General features: G+C 37.7%; 1 protein-coding gene across 1 annotated transcript in view; it reads left to right on the top strand.

The window, feature by feature from the left end:
* Positions 1–20,899, top strand: part of LOC149813788 (P-loop containing nucleoside triphosphate hydrolases superfamily protein) — a 49,234-nt gene that overhangs the window by 5,010 nt on the left and 23,325 nt on the right. The window contains exons 5-8 of the mRNA XM_089992448.1: positions 9,844–10,061; positions 10,153–10,323; positions 13,812–13,988; positions 14,226–14,617. Of these exons, the coding sequence (XP_089848574.1) occupies positions 9,844–10,061; positions 10,153–10,323; positions 13,812–13,988; positions 14,226–14,617 (958 nt within the window). The remainder of the gene's footprint in view (positions 1–9,843; positions 10,062–10,152; positions 10,324–13,811; positions 13,989–14,225; positions 14,618–20,899) is intronic.

Here is a 20,899-nt window from a genome sequence, read left to right as displayed (position 1 = left end):
TGACCAAATAGAATACACATTAGGAGATGCGCTTGATCAACTTCCGTTAGACAGTTGTGCCCGAGGTGGTGCGCAGGAGCAATGAAATGATTCAACACATGGAAAAGTGTTGGTGCACGACCTTTGGCCGTTAGGTTGGGCAGTCTGGTGCGTCGCTAGTTTGCAAATTTTTTATATCCGTGACAAATTGGCATCAGTGCAGAAAGATTCACGGAGACCTTATTGTTCATTGAGTGCGACATTGAAGATGACAATGATGATTTTCCTATTTATGCGAATTTGTGCAGCTGAAGTGTGGTTGATCGAGCGCAAAAACAAGTTGTTGGGAGGGTGGTATGAGTTATCTTGTTGATGGTAAACAAAAGTGTAATGTTGTTCTTCAGTTGGATAAGGGAATATGGATAAGCCAAGGATTTCTACCAGTTGTGTGGTAAGCTTGTAGGTAGAGCGTAGTATTTGCCTCGTGCATGCAGAGAATGCACATTTGATTCAGCTGGATAGATTTGTACCTTTGAGTATATGAGACTTCGCTCTTATCTGCGAGGATCACAAAGGGCTTGAAATTGCCGTTGCTGGGGTTGAAAGTCCCCTCAACTATGCGCGTGATGATGACAAGTTTGCCGTGCAAGCGAGGATGACCCGCTTGTGTATGGGACTACACTGAGATCCCACGAGCGAAAAGTGCTCTATGATGTTGGAACAGAATATCGTTGTCTAATTGATTTGAGGCATGTTGAAGAATGAGACTTGACATGCTAAAGGTTGTGGCGATGCCAGGTGAAAACCAGAACAAGTTTAGTTGGGTGAAAAAAGGAAGACTAAAGATAAGTGCAAAGGAAAACTGACATAAGTAAATGTTGTGTTCTTACTTGCATCGACATTGTTGAGGACGACAATGGTTTAGGTAGGGGAGAATGTCTCAGACCGAGCCTTTAGAATGGGTCATGTACAACGTGGAACTCTACTGAGTGGAAAATGCAGAGTGTAGGAACATGCAATATGTGTTGGCTTGATCGGTGATATGCGATGATAGCATGACATGTTATAAACAACGGTATAGTCGTTGGTGCGACGATGTGTGGCGGCACAAACGTGGAGTGTTGTTTGGTTAAGTAGTGCCAGCAGATCAGAGGATGTTGCCTTTGAGGATTTGGTTAAGGACCTCTTAACTTTGATGAGTTTTTCATATATAGTGTTTGGACACACGGGGGTGCGTGTGAGTTAGGGCTAATTCTCACATGAATCACCTTAGGTGGTTCCAACTGAGTTGTTAATGAGAACAAACTCCAGCCTTATCTGCACAGGAGAAAGAAGATGACAAAGAATAGGGGCTGCAGAAGGTCACGACGAAGAAGCCACCGTGACTGCTTTATTCAATAACATATATGCTAGTGAGTGGGTACAAAAATTAGGGTACTGAAATACCCTTTAATGAACAACTAATATTACAACTTAACACAACATTGCGTGTGGATACGTGAGTGCATATGGATATAGGTTCGGGTCCAGGTCCAGATCCATAAACAACTTCTTTTCACCCTTCCTCAAGTTGTACATGGTCTTGGATCATGAACAACTTGCCTTTTAACATCCAAAACCTGTCCTTCATCAATCCTTTTGTGAATATGTCTGCAACTTGCTCTTCAGTTCATACAAAATTGGGTTCAATTTCCCTTTCTTCGACCTTTTGCCTCACAAAGTGTTGGTATATATCAATGTGTTTTGCCCGACTATGATAAATAGGATTGAAGGACATATTGATAGCACTTTGGTTATCACATAGAAGTGATTGAGCAATCAGTTCTCCTATTTCTGTGAGGAGATGCCTTATCCATGTAGCCTCCGCTGTCGCGGCAGCCATTGATCTGTATTCGACTTCGGTGCTCGACCTAGCGACGACTTTCTGCTTCCTACTACTCCAAGAAACCAAGTTTGACCCAAGGAAAATGCAATAACCATATACCGATCGACATTCATCTGGATCACCTGCCCAATCAACATCAACATAAACTATGATCTCATGTGCTCCCTGATTCAGCCCACCTTTTCTGTACACAAGCCCATCACCAACAGTGCCTTTTAAATACCTCAGTATTCTCTTAACTACCTCCATTTGTGATGTACGAGGTTCATGCATAAATTGAGACACCTGATTGACTGAATAAACTATATCAGGTCGAGTGAATGTTAGATATTGTAACATACTTACTATGCTGTGATATCTAGTAGGATCTTCATACAAATCTCCCTCTTTAGAGCTCAGTTTCTGATGTATGACACTTGGAGTTCTCAATGGTTTGTAATTTATCATACCCGCTCTACTGAGAATGTCCACTGTATACTTGTGTTGAGTGAGAGTAAGGATATTACATGTCTTGTCGACTTCTACCCCAAGGAAATATCGCAAATCTCCCAGATCCTTCATCTTAAATCTTCAACAATTTCTTTACTTCCTCAATGTGAGTTCCACAGTTTCCTGTAATGATGATGTTGTCTACATATATCAATAGGATCGTGGTCACATTCTGCTTCTTGTAGATGAATAATGAATGATCTAGAAGAGACCTAGAGAAGCCATGTCTTTGTATCTCAAGCGAAAAACTCTCGAACCAAGAACGAGATGCCTGCTTTAAACCATATATCGCTCTTTTTAATCTACACACTTATTGATTAGCATCTTGTTCTGCATATCCAGTGGGTTGCTCCATATAAACTTCATCCTTTAAATCTCCATGTCGGAAAACATTTTTAACATCTAGCTTACTTAATGCTCATCCATGTTCAATAGCTAGACCTAACACAATTCGATTAGTCCCCATTTTCACAACAGGATTAAAGGTTTCATCAAAATCCTGCCCTTGTTCTTGCGTAAACCCTTTAGCAACAAGCCTAGCCTTATACCTTTTAATACTCTCATCTGGTTTATATTTGATCTTATACACCCATTTCGATCCAACCACATTTCTGTTGGGTGGTTTGGGCACAATCTCCCAAGTTCCACATTCATGCAAGGCTTCCATTTCTTCATTCATCGCTTGAATCCACTTCTTGGAGTTGACAGCTTGATAAAATGTGAGAGGCTCATCTTCTTTGTTTATGGATGTCAAAAACAATTGAAAATCCAGTGAAAAGTTTTTGTAGCTTACCCATCTATGAAGTGGATGTCGAGGCCGAGTGAACTTCCTGACAACCGACTCCTGTGAAGGAGGAGTTTTATTAAGATCCGGACAAGAAGCAAAAACGGATGGAGGTTCTTTTTCACATCGGGTGTAGACAATGCCCTTGTACCTTCTTGTTTCCAAGGGTTGCGCAACAACTTCTTCTGGCTGTGGTGCATTTTCTGACTCACATATTTCCTTCTGACTACAGTCTGGAGGACAATCATCATTTATGTTGGAAAAAGGTTCAGAAGTTAACCATGGATAATATACCTCAACATTGGATCTTGAATTTGAGGTGTTAGCTGGTTGAGTATCAAAGTTCATCTCATAAAAAATAACGTTTCTGGATACTTTGATGCGTCTGCCTGAAGGATCATAGCACCTGTATCCCTTATAGTCATCCACGTACCCCACAAATTTGCACTTCAAGGATTTATCTTGAAACTTATGCCTTAACGACCTGACAATATACACATAACAAACAGATCCAAAAACACGTAATTCATGATAATCAGGATGACTACCAAAAAGTGTAAAGTATGGTGATCTGTTTTCTAACAGTGTCATGAGCAGACGATTTATCACATGCACTGTAGAATGAAAGGCCTCTGTCCATAAAGTAATAAGAAGATTACTATCATGCATCATGCTCATTGTACTCTCAACAATATGTCGATGCTTCCTTTCAGCAATCCCATTTTGTTGAGGCGTATGTGGGCAAGGCACTCTTCTCCTTATTCCGTTATGTTGTAGAAAATCAATAAAATCACTAGATGAAAACTCTCCCCCTCCACTTTGGAAATGCATAATGTTTTCAGAGAAATGATTTTGATGAAATAATAAAACTTTCGGAACAATCCAAAGACTTCGGATTTATGCTTCATGAAGAATATCCAAGTGTAACGAGAATAGCTATCAACAAAGATAAGATAATATCTGCTGTCTGAATCAGAAGCAATTGGGGCAGGGCCCAGACATTAGAACATATGATTTCAAAAGGTCTTGAAGCTCTTTTATTGACTGAATTGAAGGGTAAAACACGATTCTTACATAAGTGACAACTCAGACATTTTATTTCATTTACCTCTGACCCCATACTGGACTTAGAAGGCAAATTATTTGAGACAAGTTTTTCAATAAAATGACGACCACAATGACTCAATCGACTATGCCAAAGAATTGGCTTATTACATTCAGAAATGGCGAACACACACTCAGAAGAAATTAATGGTGGATGCTGATGAAGCCTCAAGGATGAACAAGTGGGATGAACTGTGGAGGGGGGATCTTCTTGAAAAATGTACATGTTCCCTCATCTCTTTCCTTCAGCGAATGTCTCCTTCGTGTGAAGATCCTTGACATAAACAAAAGGAGTAAATTCAACTGAGGCATTAATATCATTAACCAATTTTGAGACAGAAACAATATTTTTCTGAATATTTGGTGCATGAAGAACATTTGAAAGCTTAAGAGGAGACTTAGACATGGGTATAATAGCATTTCCAATGTGTGAAATGGAGTGACGAGAACCATCTCCTGTAACTATACTATTTCTACCAACATAAGGAATATGGTTTAGGAGTTTATTCGCATCACCTGAAACATGAGTTGCTGCCCCTGAGTCAACATACCAAATGCCTTTGTCATTCTGCTTCATATTCAATCCTGCCCGTGCTGCCAATAGTAGCTCCCTTCTCCCCCAACTTTTGAGGTTCCTAAGTCTTTCTTAGTCTCTGTTTGCAAAGATTTTCCTTTGTTTTGGGGATTGAACCAACAATTTGCTTTAATATGTCCTTTTTTGTTACATAAAAAACATGTAGGAATGGGCCTTTGACTTTGTTGATTGGGAGGAATATTAGGTGTTGGAAGTAGTCCACGACCCCCAAAACCATGTCTTGCTTGTCCACCTCTGCCTCGAAAGACACCACATCCTCTTCCTCTTTCATAAATCAGTCCTGTAGCAAGTATATCTTGAGTCCTTGAGTGCACATGATTTTCTTCAGAAAAACCCTTCAGACTCATTTCATATTGGAGCAATTTTGCACATAGATCTTCAAACTTTGGAAGCTCTGGAAGACACAATAAGGACGTTGTCGGAACATGATAATCCGACCCCAGTCCGCTTAGAGTCTGCTGTACTTTATCTTTATCATTAACCACACATCCCACGATAGCAAGCCAATCCGTAATGGTTTTCATTTTATTCAAGTATTCCATGATAGACATGAAATCTTTCTTTAACATCTGAGAAGAGCGAAATGCGACGCTTCTGAAACGCACGGGGAAGCACACTTAAGTATTAGGAAGCACGTACCCCTTTAAGGGGTACGCGTGACCCTTATTACTATTTTGCCCTTTTTTAAAAAGAAAGAGTTTTTTTTTTATTAAGGGCAAAATAGGAATTTAAAAAACTTGCGAAAAAAACTTAAAAGAGGCTTTAGGGTTTTTTTTTCACGCCTCTTCCAAGTCTCTCTCTTCCTCCCTCTCTCTCTCAGGATTTTGGCCACGATCGACGACCTTCGGAACTTCCGACGACCTTTTTCGACGTCCGGCGACCTCCACCGACCGACGATGGGGATATTCAGGTACGCGTATCCATTTTTCCTCCATCTCTTCTCTCCATCTCCCACGACTTTGATTTTTTCCCCTCCCCCCTTATGTTCAGGTACGCTCTCCTCTCACTCTCTCCATCTCTTCTCTCGCGCTCATCGCACGACTGCAACCCCTTCACAAGCCAAGCATGGCTACTCTCGTTCAGATTCTTTAGAGTTTTTTTTTCTTTTGTTTTTTTTAAGGCAAGCTGGGGTTAGGCAGAGTCGCCGACCCTAACCATCTCTTAAGCCCACGAGGCATAGGGATTCCAGCTTTCAGCTTGGCACAGGACCCGTTTACCACATGGATACCACCTCGGTGGTAAGCCCTTAGAGTTTTTATGCTGTCAGGGTACCATTTTTATGAAATTTTGTATTATAAGGGGACATGATATTGGATTAAGTTGGAGTATCCCTGTGACATGTTGTAGCAGCAGGTACTGCAGATGGGTATCACGCCATCAACACACGAGTTTTTGTTGTATTATGAAAATCGTGCTATGTTACATCTCCATCATTCTAATATAGCATGGAAAGAACAAGCACATTGAAATTGTTTGTATTAATTCTTGAAGAGTGAAAAGCTGTGCATGGGTAAATGAATAGTATGGCTAAATTACATGGTGTTAGCATGGTAAAGTTTGTTCATGGTAATATCCTGAGTCAGGATTTGCATATTTCATGTCATATGTGGAATAACCATCTTTAATCAACCTTTTGCTTCTTAATTTTCCTCAAATTGACATATTCATGTAGAGTATTGGTGTAATTATATATTAGGAATAAGGGTTAATGCAGTATTTTTTTTATCATTCTTATAGGTTTTAAGTCATTTTGTCGAGTTCTTGAATCCTGATCAGATTGACTGGATCACTTTTATTATTCTTTTACTGTTGGATATATATGGATTATTGATTTATTGTTTTCAATTTCAAAGTCAATGAAAAACATGTTCTGCCTCCACAAGTTGTCTTATGGTTTCATTATGGTGTTTGATCTTGCAGACTTCCATTCTCTCCTTGATCTCTTGAAGTGACTTTGCTTTATGTGAATTCTCAACTTACATGTTGATCAAGTGTACCAAGCATGATAAAAGAAACAAAAGAGATACTTATAAGTATAAATTAATATATAAAAAATATATTATAGGAAAATTCTTATGTCGCTTCCTTCTTCGCTTCTTAGGTCGCTTCCGGTTCGCTCCCTAGGTCGCTTCCGAGACGCTTCTTAGGTCGCTTCCTAGACGCTTCCTGGTTCACTCCTAAGTCGTCCCGCGCTTCCCGCTTCCTAAAATTTTAGAAGTGCCTCGCTTCCCGCTCCCGCTTCCTCGACTGACAACTCTGACAAGAACCTCTTGCGACAGTGTAGAGGTGATGTATGCCACCAATGCTTGGTCTCTCTTCATCCAAGCAACTTAATCCGGATTTCTGAGAAGCACAGTAGAGGATGCCCCTTTATCATCTTCCTTTTCCTGAGAAATAAATTCTGGAGGGGTTGGAATAAATCCATCCAGATGTCCAGAGAGATCTTGGCTCCTTATGAAAGGAACGATCTGTCTTTTCCAAGTCAAGAAATTGGTGTTGTTTAACTTCTCAGAAATGAGTTGACTAAGAAAGTTAGAAGAAAGACCTGTTTGTGGGAAGGAGGAATCCATTGAGAAAATTTGCTGGATCAGATTCAGTCTATTGAGGAAATTGAGGAATCAGCCACTATTAATATTCTGCCTCTTTTTTTTTTTACAGAAAGTAAAAAGAAGAAAATTATATCCTGACGAGTATGACAGATTCGATTGTGGCTACACTGAATCAATTTCAAAATTGATATAATTCCTCATTGAATAAATAAAAGTGAACTCCAAGAAATTCTGTAATCTGGAATAGAAAAAAAATGATAACTATAAAGCAAAGGTATTCCAGATAGAACCAGATTACCAGCGGACAATTCTGTCGTTGATCCACTTTAAATGAAACAAAGATAATTGACAAAAAAAGAGGTAAGAATCAATATTCTCATAAATGAGCAAGGAGTAAAGACACAGAGCGAGAAGATCTCAACTAAAGTAAACACAGAAGATCTGAGAGGTTGCAGATCTGCGATTAATGAGAAAACTGATTAGAAGGCGCAGAAAGTCTGGGATTGGAAAATCCAGATTTGGATTTAAAAGAAAGGTATAGACGGTAAAGATTGGAAAATCCAAATTAAAGGAAACTGATTAGGAAGCACATAAAGTCTGAGATTGGAAAATCCAGATTTGGGTTTAAAAGAAAGGATAGACGGAAACGCTGATTGGAAGAAGGAAAATGCAGAAAAACGCAGATTTAAGAAAAGAGCTGATTGGGTTTAGAGAGGTAGCACAGAAGAAGACGCAAAAAGAAGAAACTCACAATTTTCGCGGCTTGGGATTTGAGATCTCTTTGGACGTTCCTTTTGGAAAGATAACTCCAGGCCCCAGCTTTAACTTGGCTGCTTTGATACCATGTTAAAGAGAAGAAACTCCAGGCTTACCTGCACAGGAGAAAGAAGATGGCAGAGAATAGGGGCTGCAGAAGGTCACAGCGACGAAGCCACCGTGACATATATGCTAGTGAGTGGTTACAAAATTAGGGTACTGAAATACCCTTTAATGAACAACTAATATTACAACTTAACTCAACATTGCATGTGGATACGTGAGTGCATATGGATACAGGTCTGGATCCATGGACAACTTCTTTCCATGAGTATGGTGACTCGGGGCTAGGCAAGTGAATGCTTAAGAGCCAACAAACGAGCCTGGGTAGTGCTCTTCGCTATGACATACAATCATCAACTGGTCTTCGGAGAGGGGGTCACAAGGCCTTGTCCCTTCTGTGACGAGGTCATGCTTGGGCATGCCTATGGAGTTGCGATACACTCCATGGCACGCTAAGGCATCCGTGCACTTGCTAACTGGTATGTGACGACTATGTACATAAGTAACATGGATTCAATGGAATACGCATTTGAAGATGCGCTTGATCAGCTTCCGTTAGGTAGCTGTGCACGAGGTGGTGCGCAGGGCCAATGAAATGATTCTACTTATGAAAAAATGTTGGTGTGTGGCTTTTAGCCGTTAGGCTGGCCAACCGTGACAATATAAATCTTATCATAATAACAATGCAAAATCTTGATGCTATTAGCAATGCCTTATGTTGACTGGGTTCTTTATTTTGACCAGTGAACGTGACCCGCGACCTGATATTCTTACCATACAATAATTCTTTTACATTTCAAATGATCCTACCCCAGTGTACCAGGGTTTATGGGCCCTAGTGATCTCCGTCCCACAATCAGTGAACTGGTGGCTTTTGATTTTTAAGTGAGATTATTAACATCGTACTTTGTGTATATGAGCTTTTAATTTTATATTATTGTTCAAAACAATTAGGTTCTTATAAGTGTTTTTCTGTTAAATGAAAACCCATAATCAAGGATTATTTTTTTCCTTTAGAGAAGTACTAAGAAGCCATTTCTTAGGTATACAGTCTTATTAATGCACAAACTCTTCTCTTCTCTCTTTCCTAAGTCTTTTGTTATTTTTAAGCCCAACTATGTTCCTACATTGTATTTATGAATTTCTTGGAATAGGGAATAAATTTGAGAAGAACACCATTAGACATTGGTATCAAACTTTGTCATGAATTTCTAGGAATTTCTGGACCAAGCTGGAGTTGTTGCTGATTTACATTTTGGGTTTGAGGACCCAAAACTACCTGAATCCCTGGATTAGAGCTTTTGACTTTTAGGTCTTATTGCCCAGGCATGCTATTGTCATCTATTTTTTCTGGTTGGTTTCTCTTGATCGACTATAACTTTTTTTTTCTCCTTTTCATTCATTGCCATAAAATCCTTGTATTATGCATACATAGATTCCTACCTTTCTATTGCTAGTGGATGTTAATCCATTGAAATCATTCTATTGCTGCAGATAAGTAATCATATTGACATATTTGGATTGTTAGGTTTGCCAGGTCTTTATATATGTGGACTTTTCCCTTTTGTTAACTGACCCATGTTATCCATCTCTATGAAGATCTGAATTTCGAACTTCTTTTCCTCCTTCCATCATACAGACATGGAACCGATAGAAGCCCCCCCAGATTTGAATTCTGAGAGGCAACATGGTTGCAGTGATGTCATGGAAGAGATGTTTGTTAATGAGGATGAATTCTTCACTTGGAAAGAGTTGAGACTTCACCCTTTGCTTATGAAATCAATTTATGGGCTGGGATTCAAGGAGCCTACCCCTATCCAGAAAGCATGCATTCCAATGGCTGCTCATAAGGGAAAGGTAAATCTTTCATGTATCAGTTTGATATCTATTTAATATCTACTTAGCATGTTAATACATTTTAGAGTTTTCTTTGTTTCCCTGAAACTAGGATGTAATTGGTGCTGCGGAGACTGGATCGGGCAAAACACTTGCATTTGGTTTGCCCATACTGCAGCGTCTGCTTGAGGAACAAGAAAAGGCTGCAGGCCTGAACAAGGGGATTGCTGTGAGTGCTCTTCGGGCTCTGATTGTGACTCCTACCAGAGAACTTGCTATTCAGGTACCATTAAAAAGAAAAAATGTTTATGATGTGTATATTCACTTTGTAGCTGGACCTTTTCTCCACTTGTTCTTTTGATGCTTGTGCACTTGTTCATTGTATGCTGAGGCTAAATGAGGTGAGGCCTAAACATGTCTCTTTGTTCGGTTTTGTTTGTCCAACGACTTGGAAATGACATGCATCCTTGAAAAGAGAGAAAATACTATATTTTAAGGAAAAAGTTCCAAGGATGAATTTTTAAAATAAATCAGAGAAATGAACCTACACCCTTGGTCTTGTTACTGTGATGGCTGAAGTAACCTGCATTGTTTCTAGCAGGATAATTTGTAGTTGCAGTCTTGCTGTCATATTAGTGACAACTAGGGCTCCACAACGAGCCAAGCTAGCTCGAGCTTGGCTCGGGCTCGACTTGTTTAAGCCCGTCTCGGATTTGTCCGAGTAAATAAACAAGCTGAGCTTGAACACAAGCTTAAGCTTGTTAAATATAAACTATCTGAGCTTGAGCAAGCATTAGAGCTCGTTTAAGCTCGATTGATAGTCATACAGTGGCTAGTTTTAGAATACGTATAATTTTTTTGGGACAAAAGACAAAAGCAAGGTTTCATCCAAGTGGTTAGTATGTTAGATGTTTGTGTGAGAGGTGGGTGTTTCGAATCCCGCCTTTCCCACTTTCATTGAAAACATTTTTTTCAAAAAATCAACTCGACTCGAGTCGAGCCTGACTTGAGCTTAACTTGAGCCGAGTTTGTACTCATGCTGTTCAAGCTTGGCTCAGCTCGACCCGAGCTTGAACATGCCTTTTTCTGAACAAGCCGAGCTCCTTGAGCCTAAGCTCGGCTTGTGTGCACCCCTAGTGAAAACATGCTCTCTCTATGTCATCTGCTTGATTTTAGATGCACATTTGTTTCTAGTCAGTGGTATGTCTACATGTGTTGTGTACATATGATAATTATTCTGGCTTCCTCACTGTCTAAACACAGTTTTTTTGTCTGTACCTGTTGTTTGAGGGGTAATGTGTTTCTATTGATGCCTGTAGATATTGGTAATTTGCACAATTCAATTATCATTAAATCTTTTCTCCATATACAGTTTGTTAGTTTGAGCATGTCTATCTGGCAAATTTTCTGGAGAAGTTACTGTATTAGTTGATAATGCTGGGCAGGTGTGTGCATTTGAAGTTATTCTTCTTCTGGACTTGACGATGTCTTCACTTGCAGTAACTCGGTTATTTGCATATAGTGAATTTTCACCTACCAGCTGAATGTGTAAATGTTTTAAAAAGTGCTAGTTGTAGCTGTCAACCTGGTTGAGCTCCATGGGATTGAGTCTTCATCCTAGGGTTAGAAAAAGTAACTTAGTAATATCTCCCAAGATAATACCAAGAGTTGCATTGATGATTTTTTTGTTCGTTGTCTCTTCATCTGCTATTTAACACAGACCGTTGCTTTGATGTTAAAAATCTGAATCTTTAAAGAAGTATCAGCTTATTATTTTGTTTACTGCATGTTAGGTTTGAATAAGTGTGATACCTTGCTAAACCTGAATATGAGTTGTACTGTACTTTTAGAATCACCATTAATCAAATACCCTCTCCGTTGCGTCCTTGATTTTGGAAGTGACAAATCAAATATTCCATGTGCCTAGTCTTTGTTCACTATTCAGTGAGTGAGCTACCTGAATTGGTCTTTGTTCATTATCTGGAAGCTGCTTGAATCATTGAATGGTCTTGGCTGGGGAGTAAGATGTATCCTTTAGTGTTGCAACTTGTGGGGGGGGGGGAGATGGCAAATAGTTTAGGAGTAAGATGTGGCCCCTGATTTGGCTTTGATGGCTACTCATAGCTTGGTGGGAAGATACTAGTAGCGTTTTAAATGGTAATTCTGACTTATTATCTAGTTATTCATTGTATGATTGTTCATGAGCATCAATAAGTTGACTGGAGAAATAATTTGTTCAGATTTTTCATGCAGGCAAAATCCTTCATTCTCTGTTATTTTTTAATGAACTATGCCTTGAACACTGCATTTTTGAGAGTAACACCTTGTCACTTCTGACAATTTTCTAACTGAAGAAATTATTTTCTTCTGTCCTTGGGGTGCATTGCACCAGTAGTCTGCTCTCTGAAACTTGTTGGACAGTTTTTTATTGCAGCATAATAATCTGTTTTAGGAAAGATTGATGCATTATGATAAAAGGAAAAATATTTGTCATGTTCTTGCATAAGTAGCTTAGCCAAAGAGTAGTTCCTGATATCAAAGTGGTTAGAGACTTGGGGTTAAGCTGATAGCAACCATAGTGGATAGGAAAGAACTATCGTCTGATCATGATATACAAATACTGATAATATGATCTTGTTGGGCGCTGTTGTTAATGGACAAAAGGGTTTTTGAGTCACTATCTCCATTTCCCTTTTACACAGGGATCTTAAATGTCTGTCTGTCTGCTTGAATTTTGGATTGCTTTCAGTTGGCTGCTTTCTGCTTATTTTGTATGGATCTGGTTTTTTATTCATGTGGTCGACAATCGGATCCTGTATTTCCACCGTGGGTAATTATGTGAATCTATGGAACTGGTTATGAGGATTGAATTAATATGTACAGAGATAGGGCTGTCAACGAGTTGTGTCAGGGCCGGATCAGGGTCAACCCAAACCCGCCCATATAATTAATGACCGTGTTTGGGTTTTGCAGGGTCACGAAAATGGAATCCCAAACCTGGATAATTTCTGCAATATTTTTTTACTGAAAAAACATTTGAAATACTTGGGTCGGGTACCCGGCAAAAAAGCCGGGTCAGGTCGGGTACCTGGAAAAAATCATAACCAAATCCGACCCGCATATTGCTTGGGTCAGGTTCGTGTCAGCACTTTTCATGCCCATACCTGGGAATTCTGGTTCGGGCCTGGGTTGGGTACCTGGTACAAACCCGACCCATTGACAGCCCTATACAGAGATGTCTTTTCCACACTATATTTGATATGAGTTCCTACTCTTGCCACACTGTTTCAGAGCAAAGGCCACTTCATTGACATTCAATAGAGAGAATACAACTCTTTTGTCACATTTTTTTTGAAAAATTTGTTTGTGTAATGGTTTTGTTCTTTTATTTATTTATTTATCATAAGCCCAGAGGTGATAAAAGAAACAAGGGCCTCCCCTTTCAGGCTGGTTATGGGCTAGGAGGGAGCCCTCGAACCATGGTTCGTACACACGTGCTCTGATCCTCTGTGTGACATGGCCCCACCCCGTTTCCACAGGATATGTTCCTGGTAGTACCCTCCAAAAGGAACCTTTATTCTCTTCAACCATTTTCTTTTGGATTAAGGATATGTGAAAATGTGTTGTTCTCTACTCTATAAGAAATGTGTACTTCCTAGGTGTGAAGTGGGAGAGAAGGGATGTCATAAGACGAGTTTTCCCCAAGATGGCCTTTTCATTTAATAAGAAAAAGAGGTGATGTCATTCTTAATTTCTTTTATTTTTTTCTAGGTATCCGATCATCTTAAATCTGTTGCAAAATATACTAGCATCCAGGTGGTTAGTATTGTTGGTGGGGTATCTTCACAGAAGCAGGAGCGACTGTTGAAAAGAAGACCACAAATTATTGTTGGAACACCTGGAAGGTTATGGGAACTTATGTCTGGAGGGGACATGCATCTGGTTGAGGTATTCTATTGTAAATTCACTAAATCTTTTTTAGGCATAAATGAATTATATATTCTAATAACCCCATATTCACACTTTTTGAAATTCCCATGACTTACCCTTCTTACCCGCATCCGTGCCTGTACCTATGTGACGGATATGATTGTTTTTTTGCTTGTACACTTTCTCTGTGTCTAGGATTCTTTCTTGCTTTAGCACTCCAGTTGGGTGGTGATTATCATTATTTGTTTGTTGCAGTTAGACTCGTTATCTTTCTTTGTCCTGGATGAAGCTGATCGGATGATAGAGAATGGACATTTTCAGGAATTGCAGTCTATTGTTGACATGCTACCTAAAATCAGTTACCAATCTCTTAATAATGGATCCAAACCTGCAGAAGGATCTGATGGCTGTGAGACAATTTCAAGGGTACAAAGGAAGAAAAGACAGACTTTTGTGTTCAGTGCAACTGTGGCATTATCAGAAAACTTTCGGAGAAAGCTTAAAGGAGGATTTCTGAGCTCCAAAAACAACACGCTAAACTCTATGGAAACTCTTGTTGAACGAACTGAAATGCGGGCAGATGCTGCTATTATTGATTTGACAAATGCTTCAATCATAGCTCACAAGCTTGAGGAATCATTCATTGAGTATGTTTTTCTTTCATTCATATTCGGATTTGTTTTTCTAAATTTTTTTTTATGACTAGTAAGAATTGTTTTATTTTCTGGTGGCAATCCAATTTTGATTTCTTTTCTTCTGCACATGCTTACTAAATGCTATGCCTATGATGGGATTTAATCTTTTGTTGGAATTCTTGCTTATTATGTTTTTCTTCATTTGATTATATCTGTTCTTGTAAGGTTCTTGTTTCAGCCATAATTCTTGTTGGTTATCTTACTGCTTATGTCACATGGATATCGATTCTGAAATGGGAAACAATGTGGATACTCTTGATGCGACACAACAGTTCTCAAAAATTAGGATAAGGTAGTACACATGCACACACACACACACACGTGTGTGTGTGCATGTATAAAATATTAAAAAATCTAAAACAGTAAAAAACATGAATATCATCTCAAACAACATCAAATAATAAGACTAAATTGAAATTGAAACACAATGAAACTGGTGACAAATTAATAAAACTATTTTACGCTGCCAGGACAACGACGGCTTTGGAACTATTCTTTGAATTGAAGCAGGCTCAATTTTTATCTCATGGTTTACATGGCGGTTGTCTTATGGCTTGCATTGCTTTGCTGTTCTTGATCCCAGTTAATCTTGATCCCAGTAATTGACTAGTCAGAGATTATCTTGCTTGTTTAAGATTTGCTTAGGTTGTCTCGAGACTCTTGACTAGATCCAAACCTAAATATGTGAGAACATCAACTTTTGTTCTTTGTCTCCTTCAATGTTGTGAAAAGCGTTGAAGCGTAGCGAGGCGCTCCACCAAAAACTGAAGCGAAGCATAAAGCGTAAGCCTCAATTTTTTTGAAAACTTACAAAAACTATAAAAAAATATCTAAAAATACAAATAAATAAAAAATGCTTTATTGATGAAGCAGCAACCAATAAGAAATAGAAAATCTAAAATAAATACTAAAAAATATGAGATTAACATGTAAAAGTAACTGAGAAACTAATTATATAATTGAAAAACTAATTATATAACTTAGAAACATTCTCCTCCTCTTCTTCTTCTTCTTAAAATTAAAAAATAAAAATCTGCTTTCTTACTGAATTTTTACTGTTTCATTCACTGCATGCCCATCTAGCTAAACCTGGATATATAGAAAGAGACTAATATATATTATTTTTTGAACATATTAAAAAAATGTGCATACATGCCCTTCTTGGTGTAATATATTTTGAACTGTATTTGTTCAAAAAGTATTCAAATCCTATTTTCTTAGTTTTTTCCTTCTTACTGATTTTTTACTGTTTCATGCACTGCTAACCATATGAGTGCAATGATGCCCATCTAGCTGGGCTAGGCCTGGTTTGTGTTGGACTTATTTGAGCTTGCTGGTAGTGGCCTTCATCATGGTGGTTGGGACTAGTAGCTGTTTCTATTTGACTGTGGGTATCTTTTCCTGTGTAATAATCTGGTCCATATATATATCTTAGTTTCAAAAACACTAGTAGGAGCCTAATCAGAAGACCCCTAAAAGGGCTAGTCGAGGCTTAGGTGGGACTAGTCGGTCTAGGTGGAACAACAAAAATAAATTATCAAGAAAAACATAAATATTATAATAAATAGTTAAATTTAGTAACAAACATATGATTGTAACTATGAATAAAGTGTGTAATTAAATGTAACATATTGCAAAATTCCTAAAATTACATAGAATTGAAGATTATATATATATATATAATGATGGCGTTTGCTATCCTCGTCCATAAGGAACCCCCTAGTTACCACTAGTGATGCACAAAGAGCTGAGCTAGCTCGAGCTCAACCTATTTAAGCTTGGTTCCAACTTATTCGAAAAAATAAATGAGCCGAGCTTGAACACAAGTGTAGGCTCGGTGTGGGTAAACGAGCTGAGCTTGATCAAGTCACTGAGCTCGATAAAGCTTGCATAAGGTATATATAAAATATGTTTGCAAAGTAAAACTCAAGAGTCGTTTCCTTAATGGCTAGGGCGTTAGTCAGTTTCTGAAAATGTTCGAATCTCACGCCTGTGACTTTTTTTTGTACGATAATCTAGCGAGTTTTTAGTATTTGTAAATTTTCATGGTCATAATAATCACAACACACAATATGGATTGTGGCGTAATGGTGCATCATTTGTGCACCATTTTGAGGGATCAATGTAACGTTCTCAAACTGACCCTCAAAACCCGTCAACCATTTCAAACATAGAATAAATTTAAACTATGAACTGAAATTGAATTAAACTTAATTGAATAGTCTTAATGAAGTTTCACGTTGTTCCCAAAACAAAAGATAAAACATCCATGTTCGTCAGAACCTATGTCACACGGACTCGGCTCCAAGGTCACCGCACCCGCGTCGACACGCACCGACACGGGTGCGGCTCGGACTCGGTCAACCCGACCCTGGGTGTGGTCAACGCACCCAGGGTCATTTTGGTCTATTTTTTGGGATTTTTTTTTTGAATTTTTTTTTGAAATTTTCTGGGCTACAGTTGTAAGGAAAAAAACCCATCACAACTAAAAAACCTGTACACTTTCAAGTTTTAAGTACAGAATGGGCACAACTCAAGTTTTTGTGGTTTTTTCCTGTATGAAGAAAGTGAATTATTACAGTGTATGAAGAAAGTGCCCAAAAGTGAATTATTCCTGTATGAAGAAAGTGTACAGAATGCCTTCACAACTCATCACCTGTCCCCTAATGGGCACAACTTTGATCGAGTCTTATATATATATATATATATTTTAATATATATATATAGCCGAGTTCCCGTGTCCAAAATTTTTGAAATTGCGCCGCACCCGTGTCGCACCCGCACCCGCACCCATGTGACATAGGTCAGAACTCAAGATCTATAACCCTAGAGTCCTCCAACTAGCTAATCCCATCGTCAGGGAGACTCAATGCCTGAAAAACATTTTTAGAAAACGAGTAAGAACCAAAGTTCTCGTACAAGACCTTCTAAATTTTCAAACATAAACTAAATCAAGCACAAGTTTAAGAGGAATTACAGGTAACATATCATCAGAACAAACTTACCATCTAAGCAGTTTAAGCAAGTACTCAATAGTTTTATGCTAAATAAAATATTTAGTAATGCATGAAATTAATGCTAAACATTTAGAGATGCACAAATCAATGCAACATGCATGAATAACTTTTTAAGTTAAATTATCAGAATTGCTTTTGCATGCAAGTCCCTATTTAAAGCACACAAATTTAATTTTCATTTTCTTACGAACCCGCGGATACTCAAAACAGGCAAAGTTTATGAGGTCCAAGGCAGTTTCCAATTGTAGCTTGAAACAATTTGTATTTTAATTACAAGGTTCCACACTTGTTCTTCGACCGCTATCAGGAATCCACACCATCTATCAAAACATAAGGAATTCACACCTAATGCCGGGACATGAATGAAAATCTACAACCATTGACGTCACTTTTTTGGTATACCAATAATTATGGCTGAGTTAACAACATCACAAGGCAAAGTGACTGAAAGTTTCTTACAATCGTGGTAAAAACACGAATCACACACACGGTGTTTAGTATCCTCACGGTGCCCCATGACTGTCATCCAAGGTTCCCACGTTTTCAGAGGGACACCAGTGAAAAAAATTATTACACTGTTTGGTTTCTTTCGCCATCTTAATTAATTAAGAGTTCTTTACCCAAGAATAATTATGCAAATCCACATTCAATAACAAATTCAGGTCTTTGCAATGCAAAAATCACAATTCAATATTTCGTAAGCAACACATGCTCACGAGCTTCAATGATCCTTGCAAGAATTTCCAGTGAACATAAAACACACATAAATAACCAAGATTTCATGTTCAAATGCAGACAACATATTTACATATAAATATATATTGCTACAAAGCTGTTTAAAAGCAAATAACACACACACACACACACACATATATATATGTTAGGCTGCGAATCTGCTCAAGAATGCAGACAACACACACAAACAACATAACACAAATAGTATTGCGTAAACAGCGTAATGCAAACAACATAATGTAGACAACATAACATAGACATCATATGCTAAAGCGTATGCAGACAACATGTGCAAACAGCACATGCGTGGACAACATATGCATACAGCATATGCGGACAACATGTGCAAACAGCACATGCATGGACAATATATGACAACATATATATATATATATATATATATATATATATATATATATATATATATATATATATATATATATGCTACAAATCTGTCCTTAACGCAGACAACACATATATATGCATACATATGCTGCTGCGAACCTGTTTATGACACAAACAACACATATATATAAATCTGTCCTTAACGCAGACAACACATATATATGCATACATATGCTGCTGCGAGCCTGTTTATGACACAAACAACACATATATATAAATCTGTCCTTAACGCAGACAACACACACACACACACACACACACACATATATATATATATATATATGCATACATATGCTGCTGCGAGCCTGTTTATGACACAAACAACACATATATATGCATACATATGCTGCTGCGAGCCTGTTTATGAGACAAACAACATATATATATATATATATATATATATATATATATATATATATATATATATATATATATATACACACACACACACACAAATATATGATATTGCGAATGTGTTTATGATGAAGACAACATATGTATACACAAATATATGCTGCTGCAAATCTCATCAAGAACGTTGTCAGCACATGTGATGTTAATCTAATCAAGAACTCAACCAGCACATGTGTGTACACTATAGGTGCTGTAAATTTAATCAAGAATGCAGAAATACATGGAATATATATGCGTGAATTTACAGACACGTTCAGGGATGCAAAAAATTGAATTTAAGCATCAAGAACGATAAAAATATACATGATATGCATGCAGAAATTTTCAGAAAGGATTAGGGATGCAGAAACTTAGATTTAAGCATCAAGAATGATAAAAAATATTCATGATATGCATGCAGAAATTTTCAGACATGATTAGAGATATAGAAAGTTGGATTTAAGCATGAAGAACAATAACGATATTCATGATATGCATGCAGAAATTTTTAGACATGATCAGGGATGCAAAAACTTGGATTTAAGTATCAAGAACGATAAAAATATTCATGGTACGCATGCATAAATTTTTAGACATGTTCAAGGATGTAGAAAATCGATTTTAAGCATCAAGAATACCAAAAATACATAGTATATACATTTAGAAATTTGCAAAATTAATTTTAAGCATCAAGAATACCAAAAATATATAATATATACATGCATAAATTTGCAGACATGTTCAGAGATGCAGAAAATCAATTTTAAGCATCAAGAATACCCAAAATACATAGTATATACATACAAAAATTTGCAGACATATTAAAAAATGCAGAAAATCAATTTTGAGCATCAAGAACGCCAAAAATACATACTATATATATATAAAATTGCAGACGTTCAGGAATGTAGAAAATCAATTTTAAGCATCAAGAACACCAAAAATATATGGTACGTACATGCAGAAATTTCAGACATGGTTTTCCCTTAAATCCATGCGATTTAAGTCATGCTAAGCCCTCGCCTATCGGAAAAAGAGAAGAATCCATACCTTACTTTGCTGAAAATATGCGAAAAGAATAGAAGAAGAAGAATGTGACAACATTTTCTTTTTTCCTCTCCTCTCTCTTCTAGTTATTTGAATTGGACTATTTCTTTTAGAATGTGCACCATGGTTATTTGAATTTTCTTAGTTACTCGGAACCTCTTCAATTTTCTAGTTGTGTTTTCTTTTAGAAATTGATTTCATGCAATCTTTGGAATTTAGGATGATCCACTCCTTGTAAGTTCCCTAGGGCACTAATTGATTGCATGGTATCACTGTTCCCCATTGTGGGATTTCACGTTAATCATTTTGCAAGAATTTTGCTATGATGCTACCTTCTTTTTGTTATTGTAGATTTGCAGATTTTAATTTTATTATGAATGCATATGCAGTAAATATATGATGTTGCATTTTAGATGTTAAAAGTAGCCAAGTATGAATCATGTTTATCCAAACTTGTTTTTCTATGATTGATTTAGGACCTTAGGTTATTTGATTTTTATGGTACAAAATCACAATATGAGTTTGTTATTTTTTTTAATAAATTAAAACAAAAACCCTGACTAGCCCGAGTCATCGAGTTGCAAACGGGCAATCCGATACCGAGTTCCGAGAAAGCCAACCATGGTGACAATCATTT

Source organism: Nuphar pumila, chromosome 16 (genome assembly GCF_984573655.1).
Source record: "Nuphar pumila chromosome 16, dmNupPumi1.hap1.1, whole genome shotgun sequence".
NCBI lineage: Eukaryota > Viridiplantae > Streptophyta > Magnoliopsida > Nymphaeales > Nymphaeaceae > Nuphar > Nuphar pumila.
The sequence above is the reverse complement of the archived record's forward strand: the minus strand, read 5'-3'. Positions and strand labels throughout refer to the sequence as shown.